Consider the following 14,346-nt stretch of genomic DNA (forward strand, 5'->3'; position numbering starts at 1 on the left):
AAAACAAAGTCACCAGAAAACAAAGGTAGAAAAAAATCATTTTATTTTCATTTTAGTGTTTGAAATATGTCTTATTTTGCACTGGACATACTGGAGCTGTAACAGCTTACAGAAATTATTTATAATGAAAAAAATCACGTTATTTTGTTCTCCTATACTAGTATAATGTTTTCAATGATGTCTGTTTACATGCGCCATAGCTGGTATAAGGGGTGTGGCTATCATAGGGGTGGAGCCATATGTGGTGACCCCATCCATAATGAGTACCGGCACCTTTTTTTCTACAAAAAAAGCACTGAGAGTAACACTGGAAGTGTAAAAGGATGCACCATAACTTCTTTGAGCATCAGTCATACTGGTTTATAATCAGTATTTTGAGATAACCAGTTGCAACCTTGTTGAGAGATAAAGGATTTGTGATAGGTGAGAAAATCAGGAAATAATACACCCCCAATATCTTTAGTGCTTTTGAGTTTCCTGATGGCTATTTTTGACAGTTTATTCCTCCATAAGACACTTAACAACTTGGGAGTAAAAGGAGAGCGTAAAAATTATGGGGAGCATACTGAGAATGTAATTAATTTTAGGAGATACCATTTTAATAGTTTCAAGGTGACCCCACCAGGATAAAGAGAGAGGGTGCCAAGAATGTAACAACAGTTTAAGAAAATTAAGAATTGCATCAGCATTATATTGAAAAGTATCTGTCAGTAAGGTATACAAATCAGTTCCAAGGAATCTAATTTTTGGTTTTGCCCAAATTAAGTCAAAGGAGGTAGCAACATCAGGGAGAGCTTATGAGTTGAGTGGTAAAAGCTCAGTCTTCTGTTGATTGATTTTGTAACCAGAGAACTGTGAAAATTTATTAAGTTGGAGAAGCTCGAGCATTGATTTATATGGATCGGAGAGGTATAATAAAACATCAGCAGCATATGCTGAACATTTGATTCCTAAATCCTTATGAACAATACCTTTTATAAGTGAATGAGCTCTTATTGCGATCAGCAGTGGTTCAAGTGCTATATTAAAAAGAAGGAGAAAGGGAGCAACCTTGTCTAGTACCACGTTTGAGAGCGAATCTGTCTGATAACGAATTATTTGTGATAACTCTAGCAATAGGGTTAGCGTATAATGTTTTTATTTTAATGAGAAATTCAGTGGGACATCCAAACCATGCCAAAACTGTGAATAGGTAATCCCGTTCTACTCTGTCGAAAGCTTTTTCTGCATCCAGAGAAAGGGCCACTAGAGGTCTATCACCAATGAGCCTACCAGGCATGAATCCAACTTGATTAGGGTGAATCATTTTTGAAATTTTTAAAATTCTATTTGCTAAGATTTTGGCATAAAGTTTATAGTCCACATTCAATAAGGAAATGGGGCGATAATTAGATACTAACATAGGATCCTTGTTTGGCTTAGGTATTACAGTAACAATTGCTTCAGAGAATAAACTATGTGACACATTGTCAGGAGATAAAGAATTAAAGAGATAATAGATTGGGGGAAAGGTCTTTTTTAAATAACTTATAGAACTCTACAGGAATCCCATCTGGGCCTGGATTTTTCCTTAAAGGAGTGTCTCTAATTGCATTGTGAAGCTTTTGCTCTATGATCTGCTCCTGGAGAGATTTAATATCATTCCCCGACCATTGTGGCCTATCAATTGAAGATGTAATAGAACCATTTCTGTTACGAGTATTCAGAGATTCCAATTGATACAAGTTGGAATAAAAATGATAAAATGCTTTAGATATATCCTTCAGCGATGTAACTGTTTGCATGGATAATAGCAAGAATTTGTACTTTAGATAATTTGCTAATAATGTACTACTTTTGTCCTTCTCGGCATAATGTTTAGAGTGAAACTCGAAAATTTGTTGCCCCACTTTAAGACTAAGCAGTTTATTTAATTTGTAATTTAAATTGAATAAAGTACTGAGTATAAGGGTGTTCTCTGACTGCAGATAATTGGCTTCTGTAATTTTAATTTGTGATTCAAGTTCGTAATTTTTTCTCTCTTTTTTAGCTTTATATGAAAATAAAGATATAAATTCAACTCTCAGGGCAGCTTTAAAAGCTTCCCATACCATTGTTGTATTAATTGAAGTGGGAGTGTTGTTTAGAAAAAAAATCTCTCTATATAAAAGGCAACACCAACGTTCTATGAAGCCTCCAGCCGGAAGTGTGAAGGGGGCGAGATATCCGGTTTCCCTATGAGTGTCTGCCCCGCCCTCTCTGTAACACAGTCAGTGAAGGAAAACAGCAGAGCACGAAATCAAATCGCTGGCTCTGTAACAGTGAAGGACTCAGAGGGGGGAGGGGAGAGAGGCCAGAGGGCAGGGACACACACACTCCCACATGCACACAGAAGAAAACATTGCTAGCCCCCGTTTCATTTGCATCAGAAACGGGGCTTTTTTTACTAGTGTTCAATAAAGGTTTTTATTTTTGAATGTATTTCTTCATCATTAAGAAGACTAGGGGATAATCTCCATAACGGAGACTTTCTAGGAGATAGGGCTAACCAGTTTAGAGTTAAGGAGACCGGTGCATGGTCGGAGACTACTATAGGTGAGATGGAGGAGGCCTTTATTGTCTCAGCTAAAGTATTGGAAATTAAGAAATAATCCAATCTGGAAAAGCTTTTATGTGGAGCAGAAAAAAAAAAGGATCAACAAGGTGCAATTGGTCTATAAAGGAACGCAAGGTGGTAGATGATTTAGATGGTGATAATTTAACTTGTGAGTGTCTATCAAGATAATAATCAAAGGGAATATTGAAATCTCCAGCCATAATAATAGGAATGGGATCTAGTGATTGAACAATTTGAAAGATATTAGAGAAAAAAATTCAGGGGAGTCAATATTCGAAGCATAGACATTAACCAATAATATTGAGATATTATTTAGTGATACTTTAGCAATTATCCATCTACCATCAGGGTCAATAAATTGCTCTAGAATAGTTGGATTAATATCTTTGTGGAATAAAACTGAGACTCTACGTTTCCTACCAAGTGCAGGAGAATCTATAGAGGAGGAGATCCAATTACATTGTTTAATAAATGGTATGGCATTAGGAGGGTGAGTTTCTTGTAAGGAAATTATTTCCAGAAAAGATTCGTTTGCGGATTAATACCGTTCAAATATTTGAAAGGTATTAATCCGCAAACAAATCTTTTCCGGAGATGGGAAGGCAGTAGAACGAGAGGACATGAAATGAGATTGAAGGGGGGCAGACTCAGGAAAGATGTCAGGAAGTATTTCTTCACGGAGAGGGTGGTGGACGCTTGGAATGCCCTCCCGCGGCAGGTGGTGGAGATGAAAATGGTAACGGAGTTCAAACATGCGTGGGACATGCATAGAGGAATCCTGTGCAGAAGGAATGGATCCTCAGAAGCTTAGCTGAAATTGGGTGGCGGAGCAGTTGGGGGGAAGAGGGGGTGGTGGTTGGGACGCGAGGATAGGGGAGGGCAGACTTATACGGTCTGTACCAGAGCCGGTGATGGGAGGGGGGACTAGTGGTTAGGAGGCGGGAAATACTGCTGGGCAGACTTATATGGTCTGTGCCCTGAAAAGGACAGGTACAAATTCAAGGTAAGGTATACACATATGAGTTTGTCTTGGGCAGACTGGATGGACCATGCAGGTCTTTTTCTGCCGTCATCTACTATGTTACCATCAGGGTCAATAAATTGCTCTAGAATAGTTGGATTAATATCTTTGTGGAATAAAATTGAGACTCTATGTTTCCTACCAAGTGCAGGAGAATCTATAGAGGAGGAGATCCAATTACATTGTTTAATAAATGGTATGGCATTAGGAGGGTGAGTTTCTTGTAAGGAAATTATTTCTGGTTTAAGTTTTTTAAGATATATAAGAAACTTCTTCCTTTTAATAGGGTGTCTTAAAACATTTACATTCCATGTCACTATGTTAAGAGGAAAATCAACACAGTTTTGAGGCATCATAAATCACAAGGAGATACTTGCAGAATGTTAATAGTCCAAAATAGTGATTAACTCGAAAGTGTTGACGATAATACATTATGCAAACTAGACAAGTGATAAAGAGAAATGGCGTAAAGAACTAAACAGCTAGTTCAACCAAGAAAATGAAACCTGAATAAGTGAGACAGAGTAAAGATGAGAGAACACTTGTCCCTGCATTATTATTAAATAAGGAGAACTAGGATTGGTTATCCAAACCAAACATAAAAATAGGGAGCTTCTAAGCATTGTGAAAATAGATTATACTTATCTATAAAGAACCAATGCTATGGTAAAATATACAGTGGTGGAAATAAGTATTTGATCCCTTGCTGATTTTGTAAGTTTGCCCACTGACAAAGACATGAGCAGCCCATAATTGAAGGGTAGGTTATTGGTAACAGTGAGAGATAGCACATCACAAATTAAATCCGGAAAATCACATTGTGGAAAGTATATGAATTTATTTGCATTCTGCAGAGGGAAATAAGTATTTAATCCCTCTGGCAAACAAGACCTAATACTTGGTGGCAAAACCCTTGTTGGCAAGCACAGCGGTCAGACGTCTTCTGTAGTTGATGATGAGGTTTGCACACATGTCAGGAGGAATTTTGGTCCACTCCTCTTTGCAGATCATCTCTAAATCATTAAGAGTTCTGGGCTGTCGCTTGGCAACTCGCAGCTTCAGCTCCCTCCATAAGTTTTCAATGGGATTAAGGTCTGGTGACTGGCTAGGCCACTCCATGACCCTAATGTGCTTCTTCCTGAGCCACTCCTTTGTTGCCTTGGCTGTATGTTTTGGGTCATTGTCGTGCTGCAAGACCCAGCCACGATCCATTTTTAAGGCCCTGGCGGAGGGAAGGAGGTTGTCACTCAGAATTGTACGGTACATGGCCCCATCCATTCTCCCATTGATGCGGTGAAGTAGTCCTGTGCCCTTAGCAGAGAAACACCCCCAAAACATAACATTTCCACCTCCATGCTTGACAGTGGGGACGGTGTTCTTTGGGTCATAGGCAGCATTTCTCTTCCTCCAAACACGGCGAGTTGAGTTCATGCCAAAGAGCTCAATTTTTGTCTCATCTGACCACAGCACCTTCTCCCAATCACTCTCGGCATCATCCAGGTGTTCACTGGCAAACTTCAGACGGGCCGTCACATGTGCCTTCCGGAGCAGAGGGACCTTGCGGGCACTGCAGGATTGCAATCCGTTATGTCGTAATGTGTTACCAATGGTTTTCGTGGTGACAGTGGTCCCAGCTGCCTTGAGATCATTGACAAGTTCCCCCCTTGTAGTTGTAGGCTGATTTCTAACCTTCCTCATGATCAAGGATACCCCACGAGGTGAGATTTTGCGTGGAGCCCCAGATCTTTGTCGATTGACAGTCATTTTGTACTTCTTCCATTTTCTTACTATGGCACCAACAGTTGTCTCCTTCTCGCCCAGCGTCTTACTGATGGTTTTGTAGCCCATTCCAGCCTTGTGCAGGTGTATGATCTTGTCCCTGACATCCTTAGACAGCTCCTTGCTCTTGGCCATTTTGTAGAGGTTAGAGTCTGACTGATTCACTGAGTCTGTGGACAGGTGTCTTTCATACAGGTGACCATTGCCGACAGCTGTCTGTCATGCAGGTAACGAGTTGATTTGGAGCATCTACCTGGTCTGTAGGGGCCAGATCTCTTACTGGTTGGTGGGGGATCAAATACTTATTTCCCTCTGCAGAATGCAAATAAATTCATATACTTTCCACAATGTGATTTTACGGATTTAATTTGTGATGTGCTATCTCTCACTGTTACCAATAACCTACCCTTCAATTATGGGCTGCTCATGTCTTTGTCAGTGGGCAAACTTACAAAATCAGCAAGGGATCAAATACTTATTTCCACCACTGTAGTAAATTAGTGTGCCAAGAATGAATAAATATATAAATATATATGCAAGTCCATGAAAAAGTAATCAGAACAATTGAAAGTATTGAAAAGTGGAGAAAAAAAAACCCAAAAAGCACATGAGCTTTGTACTGCAACGAAAGATCAGAGGTCAGATGTAGAATTTGAGGAAGCCATGTGGTAAGGAATTGAATTGTATCCGATCCTTCTGCTCCTTCCTTTAAACCAATGATCCGAATATTATTTTTTCTTTTTCTATCGGAGAGATCTTCGATCTCCAATTCAAGTTTGCGAAAATGCTGTTCTATTTTTTCCTGATGCTGTGCCATGTTGAGAGCAGATTGATCTGCACATGTTTCTAGCGCTTTGACTCGGATCTGAAAAGCTGATAGAGAACAGGTAAGATTCTGCAGCTCCGTTTATAGATTACATGTAGTTTGATAATGTTTAGCTGTAAGGTCTTTCAAGGTGCAAATTTCTTCCATGATAATATCCGTTGCGGAAGGTGGCAATTTCGCGTGTGCGGCCTTCTCTGGCGACGGAGGATCCATTTTGGTTCATTTAGATCTGGACTGCAACAAACATGGAGATTCCGGTTTTGTTGATTTAGATAGAGACGTGCAGTCAAGTTCTTGATATAAGTAATGAGAAGAAAAAATTCTTTTTAAGTTTAGTTTGGAATGATTTTCTAGAAAGACAAACAGGGGAGAGAGTTCTTCAAGCATCTGATCTCATCAGTAGCTCAACAGCGCCCCCCAGAATATAACCGTTCTATATATCTCACTCTAGTAAGTATTTACTATTTTGTTTTTTAATATCTATTTTCTTTGCACAGGTCCATGCCCACCGCAGACTGCATTTCTTACCAGTGAGATCAGCTGATTTTTTTTTTTTAACTCAACTAGTATATTTACATCAAACACAGCATGGTATGCGCTGTATTGGATAAGAGACGCTGTGAGCCTGAAACCAGAGTGCAACTGTTCTCTTGGTGTAATTTACTTTAGTTTCACCTTTTTCAGTGTGTATTTATCTTCCACTAGTGTACTTTTTCCTTTATATTGTACTTATACCCATACCGCTCTCTTTTATGCTTTAACTTATTGCACTTTATTGTTAGTTTTTCTACATAAGATTTTGCATATTTTTACAACACAATCTGCTGTTCTTTTACACGTCCAAGCGCATTGAAATTAAACGGTGCAAACTATTTTTTTGCTGTGAAATGCTGCAAGCCTGAAGCTGGGGGTCAACCTTCTATGTAGATTTGTTTAGTCATTTTTTGTTTCATATTTATGCTACTTGTTTTATATTTTCATTTTGTTTCAGGTCACATAACTTGTTTTGTTTAAAAGAAAAAACCATTGCATTTGCATTTTGGTCTTATTTATTAAGTATTAACATATATTAGGCAGTAATTACATTACTTAATTCAGATCTACATTTTTCTATTTTACATTTTCACACTATCTACACTGGGGTTTTTTTTTTTTTAGCTCACTTAGGGGCCCCTTTTACAAAGGCGTGGTAGGCTATAGGCAAGCAGTGCTGCATAGAGAACCACCTCGCAACACGGCTTAACGGAAGAAGGTGTGGAGGACGGCCTTAACCCTAGTCCCTGAAGAAAGCAATTTGAAACCCGCGTAGTTGGGCGCATTCAGGGGAAGGCGGTTGGACTTTTATAATTCTGCCCTCTGATTCAGCGAGGCTGCACAAAGAAAAAGATAAGTGCATTGCGATTAAAATATTACGACATTTAATAACATTTACTGATTTTCTGTGCTGGTTGATACACTACAAATATCATAAAGTATCGTGTAAGATACTAGACTAATAGCACGCTTGTGGTTTTATGAACACAAAATACAAAAAATTAAAAAAAAAAAAAAAAAAAGAGTAACCCGATGAAAGAAGTGCTATGCCACTGGGTAGCAGTATACCTGACTGCCAAAAAGAGTGGGTAAAATCTGAGGGTACTCTGTAAAAACATATCACATTGAATGGCAGTAACATATAAGATATTAAGCAGGGACTGTCTCTCTGTGTCAGGTGTTCAGCGCTGCGTACGTCTGGTAGCGCTATACAAATGATAATATAATAATATTGGAGTGTATTTTTTGAATGGTAGCAGTGTTCCTGGTTCTAGTATTGGACTGGCATACAGAACCGCGGCATTGCTCGAATGCCTGGAAGTCCGTTGCAATAGGAAGTTGCTTTTGCTGAAGAATTTCTACTAAGCTATGTGTGCGTTTGACATTTTGACAGATGTATTTTCCTTCATGATTTGGGGTTGTGGATGGATGCACATTGAGCTAAAGGAGGCTTTTCTGACCGATGATTACTTTTTCAGCTAGATGCAGTTATGAAGGTTTATGTAACCAAACAGACACTGCACCAATCTTTTCGTCCTTTTTATTTTTTTTTTTTTAAAGAGAGATAATCTAGGACTTTTAATACCTTTTTTGTGTTTTTCAAGTTTCACAATAATCATTATTTTGTTTCCAGGTTGCACATGTATATGTTTTAAATGAATAAGATCCTGTGTTTTAAATTTTGTTTCCGATTGCAGTCTTTCAGAAACCTAGAAACCTTGGATTCAAAGGCTTTTAACCAATTTTTCTAAATCCTCAATGAAAAGCAAACAAACCTCATTTATATGGTACTTTACTAAGACATGTTTTAGAAGTAACATCTGCAGACCAATTTCTGAGTCAAAGACAACACTTAGCGGGTACAAAGAGCCATATTTTCTGCTGAAGCTTAGATTAAATCATATAAAGCATCCACCAAATATACGTGCCCAGAACTAAAATGTTGGAACCTGGATCATTCCCTGCTCACAACCGAATAGCTTTTTCCATCAATTGCTCTGAACACAGATAAAAAGCCCAAGCCAAATAGTCTCTAAAGGCAGGCTAACTGAAAGCCTTCAGGCGTTTCATTCATAAGAGACTCCATCCTGCGGTAATGGGATCTTTCACAGCTGCACCTCTCTCAACTTATAGCCAAAACCACCGCTAACGGTTGCTGAGATGCTATCAGGTAAAGCCTAGCCATAGACTACTTAAACTTGAAAACTGACATCTGGAAACCTCCCATTTCACAGAAATTATATCATCAATTGAACACCTTGGCAGGCTAACACCAACCAAAAAGGGATCCTGGAATCCAGAAGTAGAATTGGGCTTATCCACCAAGCATGAACAAAACCTGTGAAAATTGAAATAGCCAAGTCCTCCTTATCACAAACATAGATCACAGAAGGATCATTTCCCGGTGGAACAAAATCCCCTCAGAGAGGATGTCTTCCTCTGGCCCAAAACTATAGAACGCCTATCATCTTGATCCTCTATCCTTTCCAAATGCCTTGGGTGAATCTTTTCATAAAGGCAGTTAATAAATCCCAATCAAATCAATCAATAAATAAAAGAAACCCAGGCCACTTACCAGCTACATTAAGAGAAGAAGCAAAAGAAGTAGAGGGTACATTTTTGCCCACACAAAAGGCTCTGAGCAACAATTAAAAAAATTCTGGCAAGGAACTGAACAAAACCAAATTCTTGAGACCTACCAGCAAAAGAAGGATTTGTTACTGCCAAAAGGGAGCAAGACAGTTGCGAAGGCTCATCTCTGGCAGCAACTGCCTGGGATGCTGAAAACATGGAGGTGGATGGTGGTGGTTCCTGCTAAAATTGGGTGTACCCCCTGCTTCAACACATTGGTTCCTCCAGCTCAGCAGCCAAAGAGCTACTTTTATCTGACAGTCCTTTGACACAGATAAAGGAAACTGCAACTTTCTCCTCATACCACATTACAGCTGACATTCACTCCCCACAAACAGAACAGTACTTATTTTTAAGTACGGCACTACTGCAGGATAAAACACACCAGTGACCTTGCACAGATCTAGTCTGACAAAGAAAAACTAAGGAGAGTCAAAAACGAAAGCCTTTACCAGAGCAGCTTCTTTTTGTGGAAACTGTAATTGGTAATAATGCCAGTCAAAATGTCTGCTGAGAGGTAATTAAGTTTGGGCAATAAAGGGCTTTCCCCAGGGAATGGTCTGAAGCACAAAAAAAGAACACACACACAACCGCTTATGAAAAGGGTTGATTGGGGAAGGGGGGAGAGACCAGGGAATCCCAGGCATTAAACCCCTAAAATATTTTCCCCCATGTGACTAAGAAAATGGAAATAAAATCTTACTAAACCATCAGAGGCTACCTTACACCTGCTGCAGACTGAGAAATACTACCTGGCCAGGGGTTCTACAGGGATCTTAAGTGATGAAATCACAGCTCAGTTGTTCTCAGTCTACAACTACTGGCAGAACAGCATAAATCCAAGCACCTGGACTAGTCTGATGGGACAATAAGGAATATTACATTGGGTTCTAGAACACCCATGCATCTGATACTAGGAAAACAAGAGTCAGCTACAGATCTCTACACAGAAACTACATGCCAGAATATCGCATCTTGACCACACACACAACACGCAGACACACCCTTCACCAAATACAAAACAAGGAACCACAAATTAGAAATATGAAAGCAAAAATTTAACTGGGAACCTCAAAACGTCAAACTCAACATGGAGAAATAAAAATAGACATTCTTTTTGTATTGAACAAAATAATAAGACATCCAAGATGCACATTTCTCAAACCTAAGATATTACAGTTCATTAATTCAAAATATACATTTTTCTACTTTTATTGCCTCGGCATTTTATTTTTCCAGTCATATTGGCCTCTCTCTTTTCTAACTCTTTCCAGTGTCTCCTATTTGTCATTTCACCTCTCTCCTCATCTTTTTTTCATTCTCTTCCTACATCTCTCACACATCTTTTTTGCCTCAATATTCACTCAAATTTCACCTTTCTCCTCCTCACCCTCCAGTCCTCAATCTGCTTTTTAATTTTTCCCTAGAACTCCAATTTTCTGGCCCCTTCTGTCTTTTGCCCACTTCTCGTTACATTTTTATCCTCTGCCCTCCCTATTATATTGGCTCTCCCCTTTCACCTGTAGCCCAGCATCTCCACATTCTCCCCCCCTACCCAAATCAAGTATCTCCCTTCTCTCCTTCCCCAGTTTAGATAGCAGTTTCCTATCCCCCCCCCCCCCTTCATCCTTCCACATTTTAAAAAACATACTGAAGGCCTATTATTTTCAACTGGCTTTCAATTGTCCTCTGGACTGAGTACTTTGATGTGCCTCTTGTAATATAGTGCAAGTGCAGCTTTGCTACTTTAAATGTTAACTGTAACACTTTTATTGTATGATTGAATCACCTGTTGAATGTGTCTTTCTTATCCTAAAATGGGAGTTCTTTTCCTTGCTATATTCATATTATCGTTATTGTAATTGTAAACTGCTTTGACCTTCTTAGACAAGGTGGTATATCAAGTACCAATGAAACATTAAACATCCTGATGCTCCAACATTTCCCCTACCTTCACACTACTATTGTCACCCAGCTGAAAACTGGAAAGGCAGCACAGGGCCTTGCAGCCCATGGGCATGCTGCAGTTCCAACGTCCCCTCTAACATGAAGTTACGTCAGAGGGAGCAGATAGATCAGATGTGCAGCGCACACATGGGTCCCCACGTTGCTTTCTATTTTAAAAGGAAGACTTCAGAGGTGCTGTTACCACTGGCATTGCTTTGGCTGAATACAGGGGCACTTCTGCTGCTAGTGTTGCCAGGATCACGGCTAAGAATGGAGCACTGCTGCTGCTAGAGTCTGGGCTGGAACGCACTGGAAATGCCGGCTCCAGCAGCACCAGCACTCCACTTTTCAGCTGTGATCCAACAAGACCAGCTGCAAGTCCTGTACACAAATGAGATGCAGAGAACAAGAGGTATGCTGCTGGCCCGCAACATCTCGCTATGCTTAACACAACACATTACTTAAGGGTATATAAATTCCAATCCTTAATTCTCATCTCATAGGGCTTTTACGATAGACTCGGCACCATTTATGATTCTCTCTCTACCATTTGTACTAGCATAAACACATTTAGTATTAATACTATTCTGACCTCTGGTGTTGCCTCTGCTGATATACATTTCATTGGTCTCTTTTGGCCGGCTCTGGTCATTCTGGCCAACAGCGAACACTTTTAATTCCGGCTGCAGGAAAGCTTCAGATTTAACACCATCAGACAGGGCAGGCTTCAAAAGTTTTTGCAGCTCAAAGTTTCTGCCAGACTCTGCTGGTGCTCTGGAAGACTCATCAGAAGGTTGCTTGGGTATAAAAGGGAAGCACTCCTTCACAGCTGTGAACTCAAAGCCCTTTGCAAACACTGCAGATGGTTTGATGAATGATTCAAACAGGTTTGTTGTCTTACTTCCTTGACTACTATCCTTGGAGCTAGTACAAGAAAAGAAGCAAGAGGCTGTTGATTGGGCAAAGCTTCCATTTGCACCCATGGTACTTTTAGCCCTCCAGCTTCCAAAAGTACTGTTTTCTTTTAATGAAGGCTCAACTTGTGTGAAGAGATTGGTATTCTCTTTGAACACTTCTTTCTCCTGGCTGGAAAGGAATGGCAACTCTTTGGGTAAGGACTCCTTAAAGTTCCTAAAACAAAGCACACATACCGGAGAATTACTGGAACACAAAGGCAGCAAAACATGCAATTTATATTCTAAGCTACAAAAATTAGACATGTATTATGGGCCCTGCATGAAAGATTGCCTTTAAAAGTACACTAGCCAAAAGTTAAACCACAACTAATGAGAAACCGAAAAAATGTGATCTCCCAATCCTCTCAGAGCTGTTATTTGGGTGTGTATTTTCGATCTATACATACACACCCACATACATACATACAAACAAACATACACACATATATACACATGAAGGAGCAAAAGACAATATATGCAGCACTATAGAATTAATACATGACATGTTCCAGCATTACCAACCTGACATGAAAATACAGACTTTCACTGCTGAGGCCTGTTGCTAAGGCTTGTGTGTGTGCAGTCAGCAATAACATCATCGACGACTGCAGGCCAGCCAAGGACCACTGGAAATTCCCTTGGTGACTGAGCCGACATAATGGCTCGAGAAACAGAATGCAATGTTGTTTATTGGGACAAAGCACTCCACGCTCAGAATGGTTCTCTTTCATCACACATATGACGTACTGTTTTGATTCTCTACACCAATATGGAAAAGACCAGACGTTCTGGCACATTTGGACTCAGGAAAGCACCTTATTTCCTGAAACATTGACTGCACAAGTGTCCTGCAATGTGGTGCCAGTGAGACAACATTGCAGCCCCTGAAGTAGCAACAATCTGAAACAAATATGTTTCATGGAACATATGGGGTCTGTGCCAAGCTAAGAGCTACGTCACCACATCAGCTGCAGCTGGCTTCTCTATAAAAAGGACTGTAAAACAAGACAAAGGGCAGTTATTTTCTATTCCATCTGAGCGCAGCCCCTCCTGTGCCACATGACCAAGTCCTTCTGAGGGACACTATGCCATCTGCTGGACATCTGCACCTTCTATTCAGGTTGTATGTTTTGTCATGTACTTCTGTGTACTGCTATGGGGACAGGTGGCTGAACTTATTATAAGCCTGTCGAGGGTAATATGCATTTACTCTGTGCTGTTTTATGATAAAACCTTGTCTTCATTCTTTCCTAAGAAATCTATTTTTACAATACCTTTGGGTGTGGAGTTAGTTCTGGTATTATTTGGGGCATTATGAATTTGGGTCTGTGACGTGTGTTTTATGCCTGTAAAACTGCCTTAATTCATTCCGGAAGTGTATTTCTTCTACTGGACAACAAGTGGTGCATGTTTAATGTTAAAGCTGTATAGAAAAGTGAATTCTCCCACTTTTAGTGATCTATAGTACCGTGAGAAGTATAATTTTAAAACTTGTTGATTGGGCTCTGATTGGCCCAGGAGCTCTTTTCATTTGGATTGTACTAGCATTTGCCCCAGTTTCAGCCCAAGAGAAGAGAGAAAGAAAGCTCTTTGCTGAAGCACTGTAAATAACTGGTGAGCAGCTATATGTCCTGATCTCCCCAGGTACTACTTAGATAGTAAACAAATATTTAGTTACTGTTATAATTGATCCATATTTCAGCTACCTGTTATTGTTTGCTGACTGCACATTTTTTGTTCATTGTTCAATTTTTAAGACAATTAAACATTTCTTCTAGTTTATTGCCTCTACCTGTCTGGACTGATTAAGAATCCTGGGTCTGTAAAGTGCTTTCTGGGAACTGTGGGACCACTGGGAGTGTGGTCCCAATAACCTTGAAATCACTGGGGATAATTCGAGAGTGGGAGACTTGCCCAGAGGCAGTTGTGACCCAGTCGGTAGGAGAAGGGTGCTATTGTACAGCACAAGCGGCAAGTGCAGGCGGACTTGAACTGTACTGGGGATAGACCTTCTATGTGGTAGCAGGGTAACCCCAGACAAGTGGCTAGGCATTTC

The 14,346-nt window shown here is 40.0% G+C and overlaps 1 protein-coding gene across 1 annotated transcript in view; it reads right to left on the reverse strand.

The window, feature by feature from the left end:
* Window positions 1-14,346, reverse strand: part of KDM3A (lysine demethylase 3A) — a 334,933-nt gene that overhangs the window by 152,705 nt on the left and 167,882 nt on the right. The window contains 1 exon segment of the mRNA XM_030191048.1: window positions 11,927-12,465. Within this exon segment, the coding sequence (XP_030046908.1) occupies window positions 11,927-12,465 (539 nt within the window).

This window comes from Microcaecilia unicolor, chromosome 2 (assembly GCF_901765095.1).
Source record: "Microcaecilia unicolor chromosome 2, aMicUni1.1, whole genome shotgun sequence".
In the NCBI taxonomy this organism is placed as follows: domain Eukaryota; kingdom Metazoa; phylum Chordata; class Amphibia; order Gymnophiona; family Siphonopidae; genus Microcaecilia; species Microcaecilia unicolor.